The sequence below is a fragment of the Onychomys torridus genome, chromosome 13, assembly GCF_903995425.1.
Source record: "Onychomys torridus chromosome 13, mOncTor1.1, whole genome shotgun sequence".
Lineage (NCBI taxonomy): Eukaryota > Metazoa > Chordata > Mammalia > Rodentia > Cricetidae > Onychomys > Onychomys torridus.
Window position 1 is genome coordinate 52,188,846 of NC_050455.1, and position 26,850 is coordinate 52,215,695.

Below are 26,850 nucleotides of genomic sequence, written 5' to 3' on the forward strand. Positions count from 1 at the left end.
TCACGGCTGCCCACCTTCTGTTAGTAACTCATTTCTCACTGTCGTTTGGGCTCCAACATCTGGGGTCTTGTTAGCTTCACTCCACCTGTCGCCACTCATACATTCCTGCTGTCCCACGGTCCTTTAGTGTGCTGTTCTTTCTTCTCCATGATGCATTTTACACACCCTTCTTCACTGGGTGACTCTTCTTCACTGGGTGCCATTCCATGATGCATTTTGCACACACTTCAAGACCTAACTTGGATATTTCTACTCCATGAAATTGATTTTGATGAGTTCTCTTCCATGTGCTCAAAATGTTGCTTGATTTTTTTTCTTCATATTTAAACTATTTTATATAAAATATACATATTTATAAATCTGATAGTCCTATGGCTATCAGGTTCTCTAGTAAAAACTTCCTCTATTTCCTTTAGTTTTATTCCTCTTGCTTAGTAAACCAGTCTTCCCCCTTCCCCCCAAAATTAAATGAAAATGGATGGATTTTCTCCCCATTTGTATTGCCTGTATTTGGAAGGATAAACTACAAAAGTGATTTTTCAAACTTTTTTTTAAAAGTGCTTATTTTTCAAATGAAAGCTTCTGTAAATTTTGTATGTCTCTTCATACACTTACATACACAACTGCTTAATGAGGTAACAATGAGGATCTCTGTCTAGGAAAAAGTATGGTTTGAAAATTATTGCCTCATCACCACATCCATTCACAAATCTTTCTTTGTATCAGTACAGGAGAGACCTTTTCTCAACACAGGTGAAGGTATTACACACACACACATACACACACACACACACACACACACACACACACCCATTCCTGTAACTGTTTGCTCAAGCTTCAGCACACACCAGATCTGAAGCTGAGGATCTTTTCACCTTGTGGCTTTCCTGGAGAAGGCTTGTTCAACAGTAGCCAGAGTGCACGCATGCAGTCTGTGTGGAATACTTTGCACAATTACCTGTCTTACCATATGAGCAATGCTATGACCTCTGATTCATTTAGATGTAGCCTTCCTTTAGATCTAGCCCAAGATTCAGCATCTTTATTGCTGAAGCCATTATCTTTCACTGTCTCCATCATTTCACCTCCATTGACTTTAAAGCTCCTTACTGTTAACATATGCTTAGTATGTGTGTGCAGTGTAGGGTACTGTTTACGCTGCTTGGTTACCTGTTTTCCCAGCTAGTGTGAAAAGAGAGCCTGGAGAGGGGCAGACAGGGAGAGAGACAGAAGGGGAAACAGATGCAGAAAGAATATGAATCTTAGGAGGGTTTCAGCGGCAAATTCTTAAGCAGTTCCAAAATGCATAAATCTACTTGTAATTGAGGTTTCAAATCAGCCAGATTTCAATGTTAGTGAGTGTCAGGGCAGGTTGGCCTTTGTTTCACATCACCTGGAAGGTCAAACCATGTTAGTCTTTCTTCCCCTTGTGTCTTCTGAAACGAAAATTGCTCTTAGTTCACTTGTAGCATGCAAAACAAAAGAATCTTTGAATAGGTGTCTATCACCATAGACACCTTAAATTTAAAGTTTTAGGTATGGTTTTTTACTATAGATCACTTTCAGTTCTGTTTGGAAGACAAGAAAATAAAACTTTATGCTCTCACATTAATAATCTGTCGAGCAAGTACACTACCTGTGGTTTCTACTACTTGGATCTTTTCCAGCTTGTTTTGCTGCTTTCAGAATGGTTTGTAATTACATTTTTTTTTTGAGAGTAGTTTCATAAATAGTTCAAAGTATTAGGTAGGAAAAGGTATTTCATTAATTAGACATCAATTCTCTTGTTAGCAAATAATTATTGTATTCTGATTTAATTTTAAAGAAACTATGTTAATCATATTTTTATTTCTCTAATTGCATTATGCCTTTAACACGCTTAGCTTGTTTCTGATAAATTAAAGTGATCTTTATTTAGAATAAATGATACCTACCTTCAAATTTTCTATATGAAATCTTTTTATGAGACGACATCTACCGTGTTATTATTTCTATTTTTGATGCTTAGAGAAGGAAAAGTAGGTACTGTGTCTTTAATGGAAACCAAAAGGTTATCTCTGTGCCTTGTGTGTGTGTGCTGATGTGAATGCAGGCAGCCAGGCAGGCGGAGTGCGCAGAGAGACTAGGGAACGGCTGTGGATCGATACGTGTGGTGTGAAGTGAATTAATGTGAGGCAGGCCGTCTGTCTGTCATGAGGTTGTGGGGAACGTGGGGCAGTGTTGGTCAGTCACTGCACAGATCCGCTTCCAATAAATTCCTGCCTTCTGCAGGCTATGCAACTGGAGATATTCACACACTCCCTTATTGCTGGATTTTACTTCATTCAAAGTAAATGTTCATATCAAATCATTGCCTCCAGTGTACTTTAATTAGATCACTGGAAAGCCGCAGTTGTGAGAAACTGATGAAATAAAAATATCTGCCATTGTTTTGGATATATTTTTCAATCTCACTGGAAATCTATATTTTATGAGAATGAGAAATATAATTTTATTAACATTTTGTATGTTTTTGTGCTTTAACAATTTTATCCCTTCCATCTCATCTTCAGTAAAATAATAAAGTTATAGTGAACTGAATTGACTTTATATCCCAAATTGCTTAATGAGCTGCATTAAAAAAAATCTTGCTAAATTAGTGTTTTATCTTTGCTTGTCATGTTAGTCACATGACACTATAGAATTCTCCTGAGTTCATTTTATTTGTCATTGCTCAGTATTATAAACCAGTTGGAAGGATGTTTATAAAGATAATACATTAGACATGAAATGTGCATTTTAGCTAATGTCTATATTGTATTGTTGAAATTAAAAATGTATTTTATGTGTTTAGGTGTTTTGTCTGCTTGTAGGACTGTGCAGCATGTGTGTGCTTGGTGCTCTCAGAGGTTGTAAGAGGGCCTCAGATCCCCTGGAACTGGATTTACCGATGGTTAGGAAGCACTGTGTGTATGCTGGGAATTGAACCTGGGTCCTCTGGAAGTTCAGTTCATGCTCTTAACTGCTGAGCCATCTCTCCAGCTCCTATTGGTGGGATTTTGAGAATAATTTTAGTCTATTGATTTTGAAAACAATATTTCTACGTTTACATCAAAACATTTTCAAGTGATTCATAAATATATTTATGTACATATGTACAATTGGAAAAGTTTAATTATTTCAGGGTTTTGACAATAATAAGTGACCGTGGTGTATAGAAATCTATAAGGTCTCATAAAAGTCTTCCTGTTGTCTGTTTTCACTTCTCCTGCTCAGCACAACATTCCCCACCCCATGCTGTCATAGACTTCCTCTTAGCAGTTTTCGGCTTCATTTTACTTTCCCATTTCCTTCCCGAGTCTCATGTTAGATGCTATATATGAAACCTATAATGGTGATATGTACATTTTGTAACACTTGCATTAGTCTACTTCCTCCTTCATACATTTACTGTATCTCTTTTTTTTTACATCTCTTGCTATCCTTATATATTTGTAATATTTTCTTTTCCCCCAAACACCATTATTATTATTTCCTAGAAATTAGTTAATATAATTTGTGTTGAGGGATTGGGGTTATTTTCATTGTGTTCTGCTCAATCCAGTTTTATTGAACTTTATGCCTAATACTTTGAGTATATTTATCAAAATAGTAGTTTATTTTAATATAATTTGACAAGTAAGCTCACTAACATGACTTATATAAGCCAAAACCAAAATATTACCATATAATCAACAGATTAAACCCTTGTTTGTGAATAAGCAAGTTTATGTGTACAGATCTTATAAAGATTCTTTTTTTTTAAAATTTTCCACACTATTTTATCTGTTTTAATAATGAATCACCAGGAAGTAATTTTTGCTTTGAAAAGCTTACACATTTTATATCAGTAACAAAGTAATTTCTTCTTATCTTTGTGTTTCTTTGGAACTAATAATACACAGGTTAGGGGGTGGTTTAGTAGATGAAGTGCTTCTTGCACAACCTTAGCCCCGAGGACTGGAGCTGGAGCTAGCAGTTAAGAGCCCATGCTGCTCTTGCAGAGGACCAGGAGTCAGTTCCCAGCACCCACACAGGCGGCTCAGAAATACATGGAATTCTAATTTCAGGGACCCAGTGATCTCTTCTGACCTGCATGGGCTCCAAAAACATGTGTGGTACACACATTCATACAGACACTTATGACACAAAAGATTTAAATAAATACAAAGCATAAGAACATAAGGCCACATCTCTAGTACCCATGTAAAAGTAAGGTGCAACAATGCAAATCTGCAGCCCCAGTATTGGTGGAGGCAGAGACATGTACATTTCAGGCTTGCTGGCCCATCCCAGCCAATCAGTGAGTTCCAAGCTATCAGAAAAATCATTGTTCAATAGATAAGATGGTGGGGCTAAGTGGACAGAGATATAGGAAGAAACCCCATTGTAAACTCAAGCTTGCACACATACAGGCATTGACAAGCACACTGTTTACCTTTATACACTTGTGCATACTGCATACACACACACACACACACACACACACACACACACACACACTCCAAGAAAATAATATTTTGTCACAATCTACACTTCTGTTTTATGACTGAGATAGTGTTATTCATTGTATAATTTTTAAATAGTTAATTTACCTATAGTAAAATGTGTCATTTTGGCTCATAGTTTTGAACAATGTGTTTGGCCATGTACATACTCCCACAAGCAGGATATACATTAGCTTCGTTTTAAAGATTGATTTATCAAATCCTTTGTTAAATCCTTAGCCCCCAGCAGCCACCGATACTGTGATGTCTGTCTGCGTTAAGAGAGTGCATAGCATACACCTAAATACTATGGAGATCAGAAGCAGCCACATTATGGTTTGGGGTTTATAGCAATGCTATGATGCCTTCTTTTGCAGGTAGAAGGTAAAATAAATGCTTAGCATCATTTAAAAATGCTATTAATCTTCATATGGCTTGAAATTTTAAAGTTATTTCCTGAAAACAGACTGCTAGCATTGTGTTTGATGGAGGAATGGAGAACATTATGATTTGGTTTTCTATCTTCAGCACCTCCAGCCTTCACTATCATCCAGAACCTTTAAAGAGTTTTCAGCAATTGGTCGTCCTCACTGCACAGTGTTATGGGAATTATGACATTGAGCTTATTGGGAAAAAATGGTCTCTTTGTTTTTTATTTATTGGTAACTAAATAGCACTGAAGATCGAATTGCCTATTCAGGGATTATCAGGAACCTAGCTTAAATAATTTGTTTAAAGCATGCATTCTTGGGTTGATGATGTCATTTAGTTGATAGGATGTTCATCTGGCTCGGCAGTCCTAGCACTTTGGAGGTAATGGAAGCAGGATCAGAAATTCAATATCATCCTCAGCTACATAGCAAATTCCTGGCCAGCATAGGCTATGTAAGATGGCCAGCATAGGCTATGTAAGACACTCCTTCAAAACAAAAACAAAACAAATATAGAGAAAGTCATGTATTCTTGATAGAAGAAAATTTTCATGGGAATTTTTATTTCCTACTGTATAAATGCTCTCTTGTTCTTTTTTTTTCTTTATTTACTTTTGGGGCTTGTGGAGTACCCACAGTTTATACACAGTGGCATGAGTGTCTTGGTTGATGCAGAATGTTAGAAAGCCAGACATGTATGTGTAGATTTACTGAGATATAGTTTATTTACTAAAGTTTCCCCAAACATACACAATTCAAAGAGCTTTTAGCTTATTCATACAGTTGTGCAGTACAGCCATTTTTGGAAAATGTCCACCTGAAAGTGAGCCCCAATACTCACCTGCATCTTTCCTGGCTCCCCACACCCTCTCATCTGCAGGCCAGTGGGCTGCTCTGCTTTCTGTCTCACTATCTCAGTGTCTTGGCTGTCTGGGGTCCTAAGAAGAGGCGATCTCTTGAAGTCCCGTGTTTCTGTTGCAGCATCCAACCGCTCCGTCTTCTCATACCTTGCAGAGCTCCACTGCACACCTCGAATTTATGTCAGTGTGCCCATTTGCGCTCTCACCACTTCTGGCTTTGTAGATGACGTTGCTGTGACTGTTGGTGGGTTAGTTTTCATGTGGACTTATGGTTTCAGTCCCTAACAAATGCCGGATCGTATATAAACTTGGTTTGATATTTAGGAGGAATTGGAACACTGCTCACCGGTGAGATTTGGAAGTTTCCTATACACTCTAGACACTGGTCTCTTGTTGGATATGTGATTAAAAAATATTTTCTCTGGTCTGTGCTTTACCTTTTTTCCATTTCATCGGGTTTTTGCAGAGCAAAAGTTATTTAATCCTGATGAGGACCACCTAATCAATATTTCTTTCTGTGGATTATGCTTTTAATGTCAAGCCTAAACTTTAGAGTGCCATGATTTTTTTAATTAAAAATTCTTATTATTTTACATTTTATGTTTAAGTTTATAATTCATTTGGAGTTAATTTGGTGCTCTAGTTGGGATGTACTTTCCTCCTGATGTTGTTGTCTCCAATATGGTAATATTGAGAGGTGGTAGAGCATTTCAATGGTGGAGCCCAGAGAGAGGTTGGTCAGTTATTGGTGATATCTTCTGAGAGTGATTGAGATAGTTGTTATGTGGCCCAATGCTTGCTTTGTCTTCTTCTATCATCATGTAATCTTTTTTTCCACACTCTTGCTATGATGATTCTGTATACCACTAACCATGAGGTCCTCACCAAGACCAAGTCCATGCCAGTGCCAGGTCCTTGATACTCCAGAAGAGAGATAACACTGTAGAATTTTATTAAATTTTCAATAAAATGAAATATGAAATTCTCAAGTAAATGGAAATTAAATTAAGTGAAAATACATTTTACTAGACTCAGAAAGACAAGTACTACATATTCTCTGTCATGTGGGATGTCTAGCTTCCAATTTACAGGCCCCCTCTCTCTCTCTCGCTCTCATGTGAGTATAGGTTGAGAAAACCTTGTGATGAAATGACTTGGGGGTTTCAGATCAGAAGACCTGCATTTCAGCTCTGGCTTTGGAACTTAGCGATAGTGCTGTATTGAGCAGCTGGTCACTCTGGTTAAATAGGGTGAATATAAATGCCTTACTTAGAAGCTTCAGCATTCACTTTCATTGACTCTCTTAATGTCCTAGGGAAGGAAAATACTAATGATCATTACTGTTTAGATTGTCCTTTAATATTGTTATTCCAGTTTCTCTGATCATTTTTAGAATTACCAAGTGTTAGCAAAGAATGAGAATGAGATTTCAAAGGTCATATTTTAATTCAGTTATATGAAAAATGATATTTAATTTTTTAAAAATCATTGAACAATGTGTCCTTTTAGGAATGTATTTATACTTTCTTTCTATCTCCTTCTCATTGTGATTATTTCCCAAGTAGATTGTGTTGATTAAATAATTAATTCTTTTCTAATAAATCCTTCTTTCGTGTTGAAATGCATCTTTTGAACCCAACAATAAATATACTTCAGTAGAGTGATAACATCATCATTTTCTGTTCAATGGGGACCATTTTTGGCCTCATTATTCCCCCTTTCTCTCCCTTAATTCTTTACCTCCTTTGTACTTCCCCGACCTCCCTCCCTCTAAAGCAGCTCTGAACAAATGATGCTACTATGATGGCGCATTCTATTTTCCATATTCAATCTTTAGGTCTTGTAATCATCTACTGATAGGTCCAGATCAACATCATTAAAGCAAGAAATTGATGGGAATCTGCTTAAGGAGTATTGGGGAATTTATTAGGGTATAAACTGAGGAAATACACTCACGAATACAGAACCAAGTAGACAGCTGAAATTCTCTTCTGATCTTTTTGGGAGTGAATTTACCTGGCAGTTAGATCAGTCACAGCAGGAAGCAGGAAGAAGGGAGAAGGGGCCTTGTGAATCATCTTAAGACGTCACTGTAATGGCAAGAGCACGGCCTCCTTTGGGCCTTATAGCCCAAGGTCATGGGCAGAACAAATCCCACCACACTTCACTGATGGTGGGGAGTGAGTTAAGGTTTTTTTTTTCCTCTCTCAGTGTCTTTGGTAAGCCTGAGGAATTGTGTAGGACAGTATACCTCAGAAGAAAAGAAATCCTTAAATGTTTATAGCATTTAGTTTGTAAACCATTTGGATGACTCCTGTATAAGCAAATATTAAAGTACTTCTTTAAAAGACTTGATTAGACATTTCCACTTCTATAGTTGCCACAATGGACCGGGGATAATAATATAAAAGTCTATTATTCACTGCCAACTTAGAAATATTATGTAGATGCAAATTAACACCAGATAATAATCAGAGAGTTGAAAAGATGGCTATGCAGGAAAAAGACTTTTGTGTGAACTAGTAGAGGTATGATAATTATGTTCCTCATCCCTAATTCTTTCATAGAGGGAAATGTTTCTCTTTGGTGACAATACGTTTCCAGGGCCCAACTCCGTCTTCCTCACCTTCCCATCATAATCTGAACACACTAACACAGTAGAGAAAAGAGCCTCTGAACCACTTCTTCCCTTTACTTTTCCCACCCGATTGCTGCACAAGTCTCTCTAAATCAGACAGCGTAAGTACAGCAAAAGTGTGTTGGTGAAATGATCAGATAAAAACATACTTTACGTCAGCCTTTTGGGTCTGGTTTCCTCAGATGTTGATTGAAACTAAATACGGGGTATACCCATGCATGTCCATCCATATAAATAAATAAAACAGAGAAGAATGCCTTATTTATTTATTTGTATGTTATACTTTGTTAAATTATCTTTTGAATAAATAAACTGTCCATTTCTTTCGTTTTGTAAAGTGAGATCTTGTCACTCTTGCCTGTTTTAGCTGGTGTCACCACAGAAGCCATGCAGACTATGGCAGCAGCTCCAGATGCCTCAGGGCCTGAAGCCAAAGTCCAGGAAGAAGAGCATGACCTCGTGGATGATGACATCACAACTGGTAAGCATGGACACAGCCATGGGATTTGGTGGAGCTTTGCTTGGTATTTCCAACTGTTTGCTAAGTCATGTATTGGGGTTGTGTCTTTTGCTAGAAGGCTGGAAACTTGTAATAGAACTATTGGCTTGGTCCAGGATGACACATGTCGCTGTAACAGTGAGCCTGTGAGCTGTGACTTGCTTTTGTGGGAAATCTTTTAATTGTGAAACTAGAGTCATTACTAAAGCCTTGGAACATGTAAGAGGCAAATACATGCCCATTAGGCCATGAAAGACTCCGTAATCACAAGTTTGAATTCAAGAATAATTAAGTTGTAGTGGCAATGTATATCATATAGGCTGCGAAAATGTATACGTGTGTATACTGCAGTTGAGGAAGTGAATGCTGCTTTTTCAAGTTATTTGCTTGGAGTGGACATCAAATACTCTTAATTGTGTTACCTATCATGGAACCAGACATACAGCAAATTTTATGAAGTTCACATATGGCATATTTAGTCTGTCACTATATCATTTTGACTAATTTTAATTGCTGAATCTTTACATTCTTTCTGCTCAATTTCTTTGAATGTACTGAGGATAAAAACAGACTGGATAGTTTTGTTGAGATTAAGGTTTTGTTGTTGTTGTTGTTTGAGTACAGGTGGTTAAAAGTAGTTAAAAATGTGACCAAAATCTCTAATTACTATTACATGCGAATATTAAACAACAACTTTAAAATCAGTGTTATCAGAAAATAAGAGTGCAATTTTTATTTTAACATTTTATTGATTTGTGTGTGTGTGTGTGTGTGTGTGTGTGTGTGTGTGTGTGGACACACATCAAGCATCCTGATCCCACTCATCTCCCTGTCCCCTTGTCTGCCCTCTGCCCTTGTGACCTCCCCACCCAAAACAAAATGTAAAAGTATAGCCAAAAGACAAAGCAAAGTCTCAGCATTAAAGTTGCAGTGTGGCCCCGTGAGTCACACAGTGTACCCCTTAGTCCTTACTTCTTTAAGAGTAAAATGTTTAACTAAAAATTAAAATAGAGTTTTTTTTCTTTCATAGCAATATGTAGCAGATCTATTACTATCACCACCTGAACGCCTTGAACTTCTTCCCACTGGGAAGAAGGTAGGAGAGCTCAGTGATTGCCTTAGACTATTGCAAAGCTGTTGTCTAAGGATTGTGCCCTTAGGCAATGGCTTTGAGTACATTTGCCTTAGGAGGAGAGATGATGGGGTTTCATTGTTACAACAATTTTTATAATAATTTTTAGTTTTTGAAATTATAATTGCAACATTTCCCTTTTTGTCTTCCCATGGCCCCACTTTCTCTCTTTCAAAATCATGGCCTCTTTTTCTCTGTTACTATATATATATGCATGCATACATATACATGTATATATTCCTAAATATACAACTATAGCCTTCTCATACCTGTATGTGTGTGTGTGTATGTATGTATGTATGTATGTATGTGTGTGCATATATGCATATATATATATGCATATATGCACATATGCACACACATACACACATATATAATCTTGGGTATCATATACACTTGGAATTGGATTACCAATTGTTTTTAACATGTAAGTCTTCTAGTGAAAATGTCATCTAACTTAAATATACATACATGCTTAAGAACCTCCCAGTTTTCAGAAGTCATTTAGCATTGAACAATTAATACAATTTGTTTAAATAGCTACTAAAGGAAGTATTTGCAGATGTTTGTTAACTAATAAGATACTATTTAGCTCCTGTTTTTTACTGCTTTTTTTTTTTAAACAGCTGCTATGGATGGGTTTTTATCTTAATTCCCTAGACAGCTGAAGACCTTCTGTATAAAAAGTAGTTGTTTAATTTCTTGCAAAGGTGAGCCTACCTTTGCGGTAGTAGATCAGTAAACATTCTGGAATAAAGATTATTGTGTGCACTCAAATAAACTTTAAGAAACTAATTGAAAATTTAGACTATGTAATTACAAACGCATGAGATTGTATTATAGCTCATGACTGTGTTCTTACAAGTTTAATGCAGTTTTAATGTAAGTTTCATTTGGAGAATTAATTCATGCTGCCTACCATGTATTTTAATCTGTTTAATTTGGCTAAACGTGTGTGACGAATGGCTTCTGTCAGTTGATTTATTTGCTTCATGCCATGGGTACTAGAAGCAAGATTGTTCAATATCCAAAGACTTTCAATAACCAAAAAAGCCTTCGTTAACATGTTGTCAGGGCAGCGAGCATGCTGCCGTCTCTTGATTGTTCAGGTTGCCTGTAGACTGCGACTTGATTAAGCTGTGATATAGATTTTTGTGACAGTTTAGAAGAAAACCATATTTCTTTTTATTGACTAGAATCCTATATAAATTGCATTATGGAAAATATGGTAGCTGCATCAAGAAAAACCCATTTGGAGCATGCTCTTATTTTGGGATGAGCAGTATTGTCAAGTATAGGCACTACAGAATGAAAGGCTGCCAGCTTTGCCAGTACCTTTGAAAAAGATTCAATTAATTTTTTGCTTATTTTAAAGTAATTGCTAATAATACTTCTTCATAAAATAACTAGAAATAATATAATGACAAAATTTGATGTATTTAGATAATGTGAATAGTTATTTAATTTTATTTTTGCTATTATTTGATACTTATTCTTAGAAGTAGTTTAACCATATACCAGTTGAAATACAAGTATAATTTCCTATTTTTGCTAAAAGAAGGATGCTTGTTTCTGAAATTATAATTTTGGCTGAGAATGTGTGAGGTATGAATGCTGTCTTAAGATGTCCATGCTTACCCAGCTCCTTTTGTTAGTGGCCTCCTCACAGGAGTAATGCAGCATAGAGAAAGGAAGCCTTGTAAGTGTGGGCTTTGATCAATGGAACTAATTAAGTGTGTTTGAAACGAAGAGTACTTAATTGGAAGAGAACAGCTGGAAAAACTGGGAGGAAAATACTTGAGTCTTGACTGAGACGATTTAAACCTTCGCCATGCCATTTTCACAATATGCTGCTGCTATTTCTATGTTTCTTTTTGAAGCTAATACTCATGGATGAGGGCTGCAAAGTAATGCCCGTGTGCTTGTGACCACACTCAGATTTACTTACCATTCTGTCTCAAGGGTCATCACATTCTCTAACTATATGGTTTAAATTATTTATCACATTTATTTTGGTGGATCAACATTTTGATGTATAAAATATTAAAATTTACTTTATATGAATTTTATATCATATAGTATACATAGGAAATGTGCTTTCTCAAAGAAATTACCTCAGGGTTTCCAATATTCTATATACTTAAGATCTAAGATATGTTTTATCCAATAATATTAATATTATTAGTATTATTGAGATTATGTCCAAGTTATTTATAATTCTGGATTAAAAGAATATTATCCTATACATATGCTTTATCCATATATTTTTCCTTAGAATTATAACCTATGTAGATATACTATATAATATATATGCCTCTTAGATATACTATGTAATCAGTATTGTAAATAATGTATTTTGTTTGCATTATGATTTTATTCTATTTTGTTTTATTAATTTATTATTCATATGAGCTCTGTCATGTTAATTCAGAGGGCCTTGTATTCCTGGTGTCCTCCACCCCTCTGTCTCTTACTCTCTTTCCACCTCCTCTTCCATTGGGTTCCTTGAGCCCTGAGGGAGGGATGTGATGGAGAACTCCCTCTTCGGGCTGAGTGTTCCAGGTCTCTCACTCTTTGCATCATGTCTGCTGGTGTGTCTGTGTGTGTTCCCATCTGCTGCAGGACGAAGCTTCTCTGCTGATGGCTGAGCAAGCCCTGATCGATGACTACAGAAGAATTTCTTTAGGAGTCATTTTATCACTGTAGTTTTTCTTTTTTTTTAGACCATTATTATTATGATTTTATATGACATCATTATACTAGTAGGGAAAGCTCACTAAAAACTGACCTTCATATTTAAAAAAAAAAATTAGATGAAGCAGGATTGATTCTTGAGTAGGCAATCTGTGTGGCATTATTTTTCTTTATATAGTTTTTCTTCATGGTAAAAGATAGCATTATAATTGAGGATGAAGTTATGGATCTTCTAAATGTTATTTTTTACACAGCTTCTTAAAATTTCAAACTAAAAATGTTTTAGAAGGGCTTTATTAATAACCTACATTTATCTCTTTAAGGTAATTACTGTATTCGTCTTTAATGTCTTGTTTCTTTTTTAATATAACAAGGACACAATTGACCATACAATAATGAGAAAGTGTCAAAAGTCACCAACATGGTCAAGTAAGAAGTTGCCAGATTCAGCTGCTTGAAATGGAAGCAGCTGTGGCAGATGTGTCTGAATGGCCTCTTACTCTTGTACTTTTCAGGTTTGTTTATTTTTTTGTAAAATTGTAATTAACTGCATTTTAGTTACCACCTCAGAGACAGATACATCCCTCCCCATTACTGATGTGTAGATGCTCCATGAGTGGTTTTCAATGGCTGTCAATTTAGTGCCGCCCGCACTGGGCTGTGCCTGCCTCTCCAGCTCAATTGCCTTTTGTAGTTATATGTTATTAACTGACATATAACTTAAGTTCGTATATCTGGGAGGAAATTCATTTTTTTTGGTAAATTAATGTAGATTTTTATAAACTTACATTCATTTCTTCTTAAATTATATAATCAAAGTATTTTTTTCTAGGTATGACATTAGAGATTTTTATTTTACTCCTTTTTAAAAATAATCAGTCATTTCTTTTTTTGTTGTTTTTTGTTTTGTTTTGTTTTTTAAAATATATTTATTTTATTTTTTTATATGGATATTTGTGTTTTAATTTTACACATCAGCCATGGGTTCCCCTGTCCTCCCCCTCCCGCCCCTGCCCCCACCTTCCCCCCAGCCCCTCCCCTCCATTCCCATCTCCTCCAGGGCAAAGACTCCCCTGGGAATTCAGCTCAACCTGATGGATTCAGTACAGACAGGTCCGGGTTCCACTGCCCAGTCATTTCTTTATGACAAACTTATATAATTAATGTGTCACACAGCATTGTGTGTTGACTTGGGTAGAAGAATCTTTTTATGGTTTCATAAAAAAGACCTAGCAATGATTAAAGTTAGTATTTCTATATGTGCTTTATTTTGAATACTCTATGGCAGTCTCATTAATTTATTTTTTGGCTCACACTAGTGTTGGTGTTCTTTAAAATATGTCATTGATAAAATAGGCAACTGTACATTACCTCATGGAATGTACATTCTTGTAGGGGAAACAAACAATAAAAATATTAATTAAATATACATTGTGTAAGATGAGACATATTATAGGGAAAAGAAAAGGTAGAGAAGAGTGGGATACATTGATGGTGCTAAAAGTCTTTATGTATAAAGAATTGCATGTGACTCCTATAAAATCACTTCGAAATAGATACTAGCATAGTCCTGGGAATGTAAATGAGGGAAGAAACTTGCAGAGAGGGCATTTGCAGGGTCTTGTGCTTGACTGCAAATAGCCCTAGACCATAACATGAGCCCACATGATTTAGAATTACCAACCTATACTGTCTCACACTCTCCATGGATGATTATGGAAGGTTTTCTTCTTTCTTTTTAAAAGTAAAATGATACCACAGACTATTGCTATGCTTAGGGTATCAGATGAGCAGTGTTGTAAGTATCCTTTCTTACTGCTTAAAATTAAGGTAGACCAACAAGGGCTGGTGACAGCTCAATGGTAAGAGTTCTTGCCCAGCATGTTCAAAACTGCAGGTTTATTTCTCCTACACCATAAGGAAATCAAAGTGAGGCCAAAATACTCTCTCTTTGAGTGGGAGTGGGGCACCACACATTTCTTCTTTAAAATTCCCTACATTACTTAGAACTACTGGTATAAGATTGAAAATGGAAACATTTTATTGTTGTTGCTGCTGCTGCAGCCTTTTTATCACACACATGTTAAACAGAAAGCTCATTATTTGGCCTGTTTTTCTGAAGTCATCACTATAAAACCGACACCTTAACAAATATTCGTGTATTAAACTCTCAACATGTTTGTTAAGGTAAAGCTCACACGACTCTCTGGTCTGAGACTAAATATTGATTTGTTCATTTTACTACTTACTAAAGGTCCTACTCATAACATATTCTTACATTTTTTTTTCTGATTGAAAGATGGGAAATTTGCCATGTTAAAGTCTAGATAAACTTCATTAGAAAAAAATGGAACATTATTTATTCAGAGATCAAAATTGCTTTCCTAACACAAAGGGAGACTTTAATTAGTGAGAGTTATACCTGTGTCCTTTGCCTTTCTCATTTTTAAACTTATAATTGACAGTGTAAAAAGAAATGCAAGAAGTACTAGATGTATGTGACTTCTTGGAAAAAGTGTTTGTCCTTTTATTTCTTCAATCAATCTTGCATCATGATCTTTTCTTTTACTTTAGTGATTATAATTTCATTTCCCTTCCCTTTCCTCCCTCTAAACCTTCCCATATGCGCCCCCCCCCCCCCGTTCTCTCTTTCAAATTTATGGCCTCTTTTTTTCATTGTTATTAGAGGTATATATGGATATATCTATACATATATATCCCTAAATATAACCTGCTCAGTCTGTAAAAGATTACTTGTATTTATATTTTCAGGGCTGATCATTTGGTGTTAGATAACCAACTAGTGTGCCCTTCCCTGGAGAAGAGTATTTCTCCCACTCTGAGCATTTCTTAGTTTGTGTAGTGTTGAGACCTCATGCTCTGCCCCTGCCCCACCTCCTGTCTACTTTGGCATGTCTATTGGTAGTGTCCTTATTTTTAGGCAGCCATGTTGGTGAGAATTTGTGGGTGTAGCTTCTGACATTACTAGGAAACACAATCTCAGAACAAATTCCCCATTCCTATTAATCTTAACTATTTTTCCACCCCCTCTTCCATAATGTTCCCAAAACTTTAGGTCGAGGAGTGTTTTGTAAATGTATCCATTGAGACTGGGTTTCCCAGTTCTGCATTTTAATTGGTTGTGGTTTTCTGTAATGGTCTCCTTCTCTGGCAAACACAAGTTTCCTTGATGAGGCATGAAGATTAAATCATTGTAAACTGCTGTTACCCATTCTCTTGACTTTAAAATGTTACTGCTACAAAACATATGATGTGCAGGCTCCTATACAGATTAATAAAGCTGTTAGTTATTCACCATGTAGTGTTCTGAGAACAGACACTAAGAAAAGTAGGGATTATATAGTTTTCTGAGTAGAATATTTGATTCTAAATTATTTACCTTTCTATGCTTTACTTAAATTTTTTTTATTATATTTGTGTTTTAATTTTACATATCAGCCATGGGTTCACCTGTCCTCCCCCCTCCTACCCCCGCCCCCACCTTCCCCCCAGCCCCTCCCCTCCATTCCCATCTCCTCCAGGGACAAGACTCCCCTGGGGATTCAGCTCAACCTGGTAGATTCAGTCCAGGCAGGTCCAGTCCCCTCCTTCCAGGCTGAGCAAAGTGTCCCTGTGTAAGCCCAAGGTTCCAAACAGCCAGCTCATGTACTAAGGACAGGTCCGGGTCTGTGGAAGAAAATATAAATTAAAATATTTATTTTTTAATGATTAATGTTCAGCTTTAGTTGCATAGTAGTGGGTAAACACAGTATTTCTAAACATGATATTTGACAATTTCTGACAAAAATACAGCAAGTATGCTGTTATGTGAAGCTGACATTACTTTTCTCATATATCCCATTTTTGAAATTTATTTAATTTTTTAGTTTCAACTACCAGTTGCATGGTCATGATGTTCAACTCCACATCTGCCATATCCATGCCTAGTCTAAGCACTAGGTCATATGCCTACATGCCCCATAGATACCAAAATCCGTGTCTGGTACCTAAAGCCTCATCCAAAAGTAGTTGTTTATTATTTCTTCCTAAAGTTTATCCCCATTTCTACTTATATTCAATTGAATGTCATCACTAATGGTATAGTTAGTCATCTCTAACAATGCCCAACTGTAGTTGGTACTAACTTTTATAAAATGTTTCCTCTAAATATCTCATTCCTTAGAAGCATGCTAGGCCTAGACCCTTTTTTAAAATTTTGTTTTGTATTTTAATTATTAATGTTGTTCTATTCTACAGTCACCTTTCTGACTATCTCTTGCCATTGTCCAATATAAGTCATCCAGTACTCTGAGAATTTCAGTAGCCTGTGCATCACTTTTCACTTTTGTTAATTGCTAATAACTGACTGCCCAGTGAGTATAGTGGATTCCAAAGACTTTCTTTGGATATTTAGAGCCCTTCAGGGATTCCCTTTATCTCCAGAGCCATCAGCTACTACACTACTTTATTTCCCCCAGAGTAACCATAGTTCGTTCTTTGCATGAGTCCCTCTGCCTGGCTGGTATACTCTCAGCTCTCCCATATAAGGACGATGATCCTCGATTCCTTTCAGATCCTCCTTAAGTCATGGCCATCTTCGTGCAGTCCTTCTGAATCTCTATTCCATAGTCTTTTCCACTGTGTCTTCTGGACCCTTGCCGAATAACATCGTGCGCTTTTTATGTTTAAGCATTTCCCTTGCCTTTAAGACTCATTTACAGGCATGTGATTTTAGCCTGTTTGTGTTAGGCACGACTACAATGCCTAGATATGTGACTCTCCTTAATAAATTGTTTAATAACTAAATAATTGAATTAATGAATCTGTAAGCTCCTTTGTTTTATAAATTCTTGGTCACTTACTGTGTTCTTCCTTTACTTACATAGTGTATGTCTCTTTTCACTACCTCCCTTCTTCTTAATTGATACTTGATTACTCAAAAAGTGTTTGTGAAAAAATAGTGAGGGATTATGGGCCATTTTTCTGACAATCTCTCTTGCTATTGTAAAGAAACATATGGAGACAGATATAAGAATATAGATAGCTCTATTGAATTAGTCACAGTTGATTTTCATTAATAGTATGTTTTCTCTTGGAAAACATATTTTCAAAATTAGGAATAGCATATAATATGCAGGATTTAATTGAAAAAAAAAAAAACAAGACAGGAAAAGATAACTGGAACCTATGTGCATTGTAACTTAAATCCTGACATGTGGTGGAAGGTGGAGCAGCTACTATGGGTTCTCAAGCAGAAACTGATTTCCAAGTGCCCTCTTGCCAAGTGGTCTGCAGAGACCTTTCAGTTTATAAACAGTGGAGATGACAGGCTGTGAGTCATTGTTTGCTTGCTGTCTCTTCCCCTCTGCTCTGTGCATTCTCATCCTTTGCCATGATAACTCCCACATGACCGTTGGACGTAGCCCTGTCCAGGAAAGATGAACTCTCTTGTGGCTTTCTTGGAGACAGGGGTTAGCAGGTTAGCCACTGTCTAAGCTGGGGATTGGAGGACCACTGCAGGAGAAGCAAGGTGGTTTGTGTAGAGGGAAGAGATGGGCTTCTCCAGGAGGTGGGCTTCTCCAGGAGGTGGGCTTCTCCAGGAAGTGGGCTGCTCCAGGAGGTGGGCTGCTCCAGGAGGTGGGCTGCTCCAGGAGGTGGGCTGTTCCAGGAAGAATACAGTTCTCACAGGGAGCCTGATAAATACGTGACACTCAAGGAGAATGCCAAGGTACATCTGTGAGTGGCTACAGCCACGTAAGAACACTAAGAAAACTTGCTTACTATTGTCTGCTGAAGACCGTAACTCAACACATGCAGATATTTGACTATTTGTCTGAAAGACTGGCCTGAGAATGCTTGCTTGAGAAAAAGTATGAGAGACAAAAGACAAAGGCAAGCCAGGATAAAAGATGGGTATTACATGCCATTTAAATGTTCGTTTTCTCAGTGAACAAATCTTAGGTTTTTATAAAGGAATAATCCGATATTGATGTGTTTTGCCAAGAATGTGTTTGTACATTTAAGTGAATTAAATATCATAAAGCATCAGAGGTGCTGTAATAGGAATTACTTCAACGATTGCCTTGGCACCAGATCTTTCTTAATGGTATTTTCTAAACAGAGCACTGTTATTTTTTAAGTGTACATATATAGAATATTTGTATGTAATACTTCTAAAAGGCATATTGGGCCAGTATATATAGTAATAAACATAATCTTAGCAAACTCACATATGGTGATACATTTAAAAATGGGGACTTAATAAAACCATGACACACTAGCACTTATTTAACACCTAATATGCATCAGACTGTGGTCTAGGCTTTTCAGAACCTTATAACAACTAATGTGATTCATTTTCATTATCCCTCCATTTTACAGTAGAAGAAAATGAGTAGTTGCTCAGAGACAGAAATGGTGAAATTAGGAACTGAGTGTAGGGTGCTTGCATTTATGCTGTAGACTTTTGATCGGAAGGAATTTGCCTGAAACTAGTTCATTTAAAAAAATACAAGAGAAAAAAGAAATGCAATTTATTCTGGCATATGTTTCCTTTTTGTGTGATACAGAAATCTTAATTTGTCATTTTAATGTAATCTAGTTTACTATTTTCGATAGCATGGGAAATATTTTAAATTTTAAGAAAAGACATCCTGTTGAATAAACATAAATATTCCATAGAGGGAATTCTTTTGTGTAACTATGAAACTATACTAATAAGCACACCAGTTCATAAACAAGATTAACTTGTTCATTTAATCATATACACTCCTTTTGTTGAAGTTGGGAAACTACAGGCATTTTTAATTTAATAAGAATGTTGGAGCAACATTTAAAGGAAAAATAATCTTTCCCTGTGAGTGAATAACCTTCAAGATGAACTTAAGTTTGGCCCTTTGTGAGCTGTGTGATAATGCCTCTAAGATAAGAATGAATTGCACTGCGGCGAGGCACACTATTATATGTCTGTATGTTAGGTGAAGTACCCTTATAATTGATATCAAACCCATATGACCAAAAGTCGTAATTCACAAAAGGAATGACAACAGTGTCTCATAACTCACAGGCCTCATGTCACACCCATGAGTAATACTTCTACAGTGCAAGGCATGTTAGAGGAGGAACAGGTTTTCAAATGTATGTTAGGTTTTGAAGAGTCTTCCCTGATACCTTGTAGTCACTTTAAATACAAAAAGGAGGTCATTATATTTGCCAGCACTGTTGAACCATGATTTTTTGAATGAAACTCAGTTGTCAGGCGTTTTACCCTTAATTTGAATTTTTAGTCACAAATGAAAGGTAACCATTATTTTAATTGAAGATAATCATAAACTCAAGCATGTTTCTCCTTATGGACTGTTATGGGAAGGATAGTACAAACTCTGAGAGAGGATGAAAGTCAATTGAATTTTCTTTTTTAATAGTGAGAGTCCTAAATAGAAACAAGTGAATTGCAGGAAGTATGGCTAATTTAAAAGGACTCAGAGAATTTGAGTCTGGTCCAGGGAATCCCTGTGTCCTCTACATCTTTGTTTTTTTGTTTTTTTTTAGTATGGTTATTCTCACTTAAAAGAAATTTCAAGAATATCTATTTAGTTCCACATAAACATTAACCTTCTATTTATGCATTCTTTGGTCCACCTCATAAAAGCACTCCTGTAGTTAAAAAGCTGATAGTTAATTTTAAACACAGGCCACTACTTTATATATACCTACCCATACATCAAACATGAGTATATAAGGTAGTTTAGGCCACTTAACTAGATCCAGTTAAGGATGGGATGAGATAAGAAGTTCCCTTCCTTTGTGATAGAGGTGGGGAGACCTTGGAAAGCTTTTGAGCTAAAACAGTTTACTGACTTAGAAACATTGTTCAGGACTATGGAAGAGTGACTTGGATAACGTTGCCAGATTGGCAATAAGGAATGAGGCTTTATTCTTAGGTCAGCATTGTAGTTTGGAAGTAGCTGATTTTACTTTATCCACTACTTATTTTTTAAAACAGAGTTTATTGTTAAGATTGAAAGATTAAAGATTCTTGATAAGCCTGATACTTTTTATTCAACAAATAATTTTGATGACCTAACCATCTCAAACCTCCAAAGGAAGAAAGGAGACTTCCCACTAGGTCTTCTTGCCGTTCTTCAATAGTAGTCTATATGGCCACTTTCCAGACTTCTTCCTCTTCCGCTTGTGACTTCGACTGCTTATCAATGATATTCTTTAGCATACAGCCTAGAACCAACCAGCTACCATTCAATCATCTGTGAAGTATTTAGAATTATTTTATCTGGCTACTATAATTCTGGCATTAAATCACTTTCCTAAAGAAGCTCACCTGCAGCAATTGCCTAATTGCAAGTTTTTACATGAATTGTGGTTAATTCCTGTCTTCCTGAATTAGAAAAGGACTTGATAGTTATCAAGTTTGGTTTGTACCTTACTGGCTCTTACTCATGATTTGCATTGGAAATCTTTTGTTTCTGTTTAGTATATGAGTTATTCCTCCTATTGTTACATGTTCTGTGAATATGATCACCAAGCCCATTATCTTTGCTGACAAATTGATGAAAACCTGACCCCCATAGGTAGGAAACTACACTATTTAGTCATCAGTTCCAAAATCTCTGTTATGGTTTTCAATTCCACATAAAGCCACTTGTTTGTAATGTCAGTCAATTCAAAGATATATTTTATTCATAACACTATTCCCAGAAAATGCTGCAGATACCTTACTGAAATCAGACTGTCTTATATTTATGAACAGTGTAGGTAGAAAACAGTGGATTTTACATTTATGCTCTTATGCCTAAGCTACATGCATATGAAGCGGTTTAAACATTATTATTGAAATATTTTGAGTTCTGATAGGGATTTTTTTGAATTAGCAACCAGTATCAGATGGTTGTCTTCACTGTTTGTTGTGTCTAAATTGTCCTATGGCTATCAGGAGATTATCCATAGCTCAACTGTGTATGAACTAATACTGATGACTATATCTGTTTTTGTTATCATGGTGAAAACTTATTAATTGTTTATGAGAAAATAGATGTACTTGCTTTAATTTAAACCTTGAGTTTCTCTGTTTTTGAAGGTTACACAAAGGTTAAATGAAACAAGTCATGTTAGAGCCCTGCACAATGTTGATTTTAAATTTCAGTTTAATAAAATTTGGTGTGAGATAGGAAACTAAGAAAATGATTTACTGTGGTATTATTATTTCAATTCTATTAGATCTTCAGATATTTGCATTTGACTCTTTTCATACTAATTCATTAAGTCAATGAAGGACCATGCACATTTATAAATGTGCTTTATACTTTTTGAGACTATTTTTTTAGTGAGATGCTTTAAAATATTTATGAGCTTAATTTTAAAGAAAATTAAGGAGTAGGAAATGTGAAGGCTACTTGGAAAGCATTTATATTCATAAGCAAAGTGGCCCCAGCCTACTTAGAATGTTCTATTTAGCGACTAACACCAACTTAACAGATTTTTTTTTTTTCCTCCACATTCTTTGTGAACTCAAGTTGATTATTTTTGGGGAAGTGGCAGGTGCAGAAATAGCACTTTCTTCTCATCTGTGGGTAGGATTCACCTAAATTTAAGGGAAGATAGACAACAAATGGAACCATCTGCCACTCCCCACCAACTAGCCTTGCCCACTGTTGGAAAGTGCTGGCCCCATGAGTCAGCCACTGGACAGGGCTCCTGCTGGGTCTCATTTCAGAGGGTTAGGGCAAACCCTGTCACTACACATTTGGAGACGTGAGTCTCTCACCAGCCAGTCATATGGAGATCAAAGAATCTTTTAATTTGCGTTTAATTACCCCTTGAAAAACCGTCCACCATATCCAGCAGGAGCTATTGTATAAAAATAACCACATATGTATGTGGTCTTTTGAAATCTGAAGCCCCTTCAAATGCTAAAATAAAAATATTCTTTCTGTAACTCTTGTCATGTTTTCCCCATAAAATCATGAGTGAAGAGGATAATATGAACAGCAATCTGAGCAGAAAGGCTCATTGTAGCTTAAGCAATTGATGCTTTGTAACAATTTCCATTTTTTGAAAGGAGCCTTTCAACTAACACTTCTGGAGGATTGGTTTAGCACATTTGTCAGTGTGAATTCTTTTATTGGCATATAATTTCCAATTAAAATGATAGCATTTTTATTGGAACTATTTTTACTGGAATTTTAACAGTGCTGTAATTCTTCCATTGTGTTCAGTCTTTTGAAAATTATTACAGTTTAACCATAGCAGTCACCAAACTCTTGGAAAATTTTATATCTAAAGGTAAATTTGTGCTCTGCTGACCAATTGACATCTGTCATAAAACAAACAACTTGTCCTGGAGTTGATACCATTTGAGTGACATGTTTGAATGACAGATGTTAGTATAGTTAAGAAGCAAATAAATTTGATGGTGTTAACTCAACAGAAGACCACATTTAATCATTTGCTTTTGAAATACAAATGGAACCACTAGTGCAGTTGTCCCTATCCTTGGTGGACACTGTGAATCCACAGAGCTAGTCACTATTTGGATCAAGGTTTCTATGGATATGACCTGTGAAGAGATCTAAAAATCAGCCATTATGACCCAGTTGTGAGCCATTTGATCAGTCAGAAAAGACGTCTATTGATTAGCAATAACTGACATTTCAAAATTGCCATGTAGAAAATGTTATTGGATTTATTAATGTTTCTCATCAGCTGTAATCACCAACAGATTTAAGTAAAAATGTCACAAGCTGCATCTGTTTAACAGTTGCAACTATAAAACTTGAAACAAATTATATAACCTCTAATTTTGATGAGTGTATTAAAATGCCATGTTATCAAATAATTTTGAGTGGGCTTGGAAACAGTGAAAAAATTACTATGGAACTACTTTACATATTGAAGGATTTTGATTTTTCATTGAGATGAAGTTCATACAACCAAGGTAATAATATTAAGGTAAATAGTTTAGTTTGTTTTTAAAAATCGAAGGACATTTAAGGTTGACATGTGACTAGTCTAGGAGTAAGATAGCTTTACACCAATGTAGAGAAAGAAGTTCTGTTTGTATTCAGACAAGATGCTGAGAAACTTAAATATTTTCATCTTACAATACAGTTTTATTTACCGAAATAAGAGCATTTTGAAAGCTGTGTTATGATGGTTACTTACAGAAGAAAACTCTGGGTTTGTATGCATTCATTCTAAAGAAATAAAAAAAAAAAACAGTCAGTATAGGAATATGTCATTACATCTCTGTTTAACTTGCCTTTTACCTCTTTATTCTTGAAAGAATTTGCTCTGATTTTCATTCAGGTTATTTGGCTGGTTTTAAGCAAAAGCAGGGTATAGAACTCAGGCACTTATACATTCATGTGCTGTGTGAACCGACTGGACTAGCTGTACTGAAATAGATTAGCGTGAACACCAAACAGGATGAAGAAGTAGGGCATAGATTTCCTCGGCATTTTTGCATGTCTACTGATAGAATATGGACATAATACCTTTACTAATGAGATTTCTACTTACTTTAGATAAGTGTATATCAGGACTTTTAGATTCTTTCCCATTCTTTTAGGTTTATACTTAGATTGGCATTATTGGAGCATACAGTGATTGGTTGTATGTTTTATTTCTTAAGGCCTATCATGTTACTGTTTTCTGCCATGACTGTTCCATTTTACATGTCTACTATCAGGGTATGATGATCTTGATCTCAAATCACTGTATCTCATTGTCATTTTGTCTTTTATTTCCCTAATGATTATTAATCCAGGGCAAAAACAAAAAACACAAACTCAATTATTTCGAATCACTTTAACTTTCCTAAAGATATATATCTTTCCTGATCTTTGTGTTTGGTGTGAAAAGAATTCTTTCCCCCTTACTGTTTGACTATTATTCTTTTCATTTTTGGGTGGCTATTTATAATTTTTTAAAGTTAACATGCACAATGTTAGCTTTTATTGTGGTATTTTCAAAGAAACAATTGCTTTTGTGGTTCTCCTTCCCCTTCCCCATTTCCCAATTCCTCCTTTTACCCTTCTCTGTTTCTGTGGTGATAGGTTGTGTACCCTAATAAAGCTTTCCTGAGGATCAGAGTGCCGAGCCAGCAACTAGATTAGACGTAGAGGTGGTGGCACACACCCTTTATCCTGTCACTCAGGAGGCAGAGATCCATTTGGATCTCTGTGAGTTCAAAGCCAGACTAGAAACAGCTGGACAGTGGTGGCACACACCTTTAATCCCAGTACTGGGAAGCACACATGCCTTTAATCCCAGGAAGTGATGTCAGGGCGGAGAAAGGTATCTAAGGCGTGAGGAAACAGGAACTAAAGCAGTTCAGCTGAGACCCTTCCTGGTGAGGACTCAGGATTTACATCAGAGGATTCATGGAGTTGGTGAGGTGATTGGTGGTGGCTGTGGCTTGCTCTGCTTCTCTGATCCTTCAGCTTTCACCTCAATACTTGGTACTAGGTGGTTTTACTAAAAGACCATCTAAAATTCATACAACAGTTTCCCATTTATCTCTGCTTTCATTCATTTATCCTATTGCCCTTCCTTAGCTTCCATGACATCTTTCCCCCTCTTGTGGTCTCCTTTATAGTTTATAATTGTCTACTTTAATGATCTATGATACTAGATTACAATCTAACAAGAATGGTCTCAAAAAAATTAAAATACAAATTGAAATGAAATTACTGTTCTTCTTGCATGTAGTATAGAGATGTAATTTTAGTCCTTCACACTTGTGATTTTTGCTTTCTCTTATGAGGAAAAGGAACTGTAGCTCTGTGTGTCACTGTAGGACCCCATGTGAGTTTAGGTAAGGCTAACCGCTGTTTCATGGAAATGGGTGGTTCATCAGAGGAAGAACATGCACATGTAGGTTTGTAGACAGACTGAGAATTGAGGAATACTTAAGGCTGAAAATTGTCCTGACAGCAGTGTTGACCTTTTCTTTGTTTCTGGATATGATTTGGTCATTGGGTGAATTGATCAGGTATGTCTCAGCCTGTGCAATGATGCTAGGGCCTTTGAAAAGAGAGTTCTGCCAACTAATCAGAACTTTGGTCAGTTGTCTATGGACAGTTACAAAGTTCTGTAGAATTTCTTGGTGAAGGACTTCCTTTTTAGCACTTTGAATATTTTTTCTTTCTGTTTATCAACAGCATAGTTTACAAGGAGAAGACATGAGTTTTCACTGAATTTATTGCTATTCTATGATGTTATATCTAGTAGATGTACTGAAATCATGATCCACATTCATAGTTGTAATTTCTGATTTATAATGGCAAACGCATTTTTTATCAAGAGGACCCAAACAGTCGTTTACTACAGTTTCCACTAAAGCTCAAATTTATTTGGAATCATATTTAATTTATGCTTAATGATATTAGTAAATATAAATAATTAACACAATATTATTTAGTGGTTTTATTTCAACACTTGTTCATTTTTAGTAAACATTGTTTTTGATAAAACATGAAACACTTTAAAAACATTTCATATGGTGGAATTTCTTTCATTAAGGGAAGAATTTAAAATTTGGGAGTTGCACAAAATCATGGTGAATAGCCTAATTTGGTCTTTGGAGAGTTCTCTTTTCCTAGTTTTATGTAAGGAATATTTTCTTTAAAAGAGATCGTTGAATCATTTGATATTTAAAATAATCCATTTAGAATTTAAGAGGTTGAATATGAAATGTCCCCTATAGATTTCATTCTGGTATCCTTTTTTGCTAGCTGATGAGTTCTTAGTAAATTTTTGGATCTTGAAGACTAATTATAGATTTATAATTTGGTCCATCAATGGGTCCTTTGTGCCTTTGACTTACGTTTGGCATAGATATTGAGTGATTTCTGTGACGGCCATCAAATAACTCTTCCCTGCTCCTTGGCTTCAGGTCTCAACCTCTTTTCTTTCTGTCCTGCTCATTACCTAAATATGTTAGTTTTTCATTCTTTTTACCTGTTTACATAATTTAGAATCTTCCTATTCAACCTATCCTATCTTCTATCATCCATCTTATACTCATATCATAATGCTCAACTCTTAAGTGTTTTCTGTAAAGAATTTCCAATC

At 35.9% G+C, this 26,850-nt stretch overlaps 1 protein-coding gene across 2 annotated transcripts in view; it reads left to right on the forward strand.

Moving 5' to 3' along the window:
- Wdr7 (WD repeat domain 7) overlaps window positions 1-26,850 on the forward strand; it is a 284,884-nt gene that overhangs the window by 115,762 nt on the left and 142,272 nt on the right. For both annotated transcript variants that reach the window (XM_036204543.1, XM_036204544.1), the window contains one exon: window positions 8,802-8,915. In XM_036204543.1, the coding sequence (XP_036060436.1) occupies window positions 8,802-8,915 (114 nt within the window). The remainder of the gene's footprint in view (window positions 1-8,801; window positions 8,916-26,850) is intronic.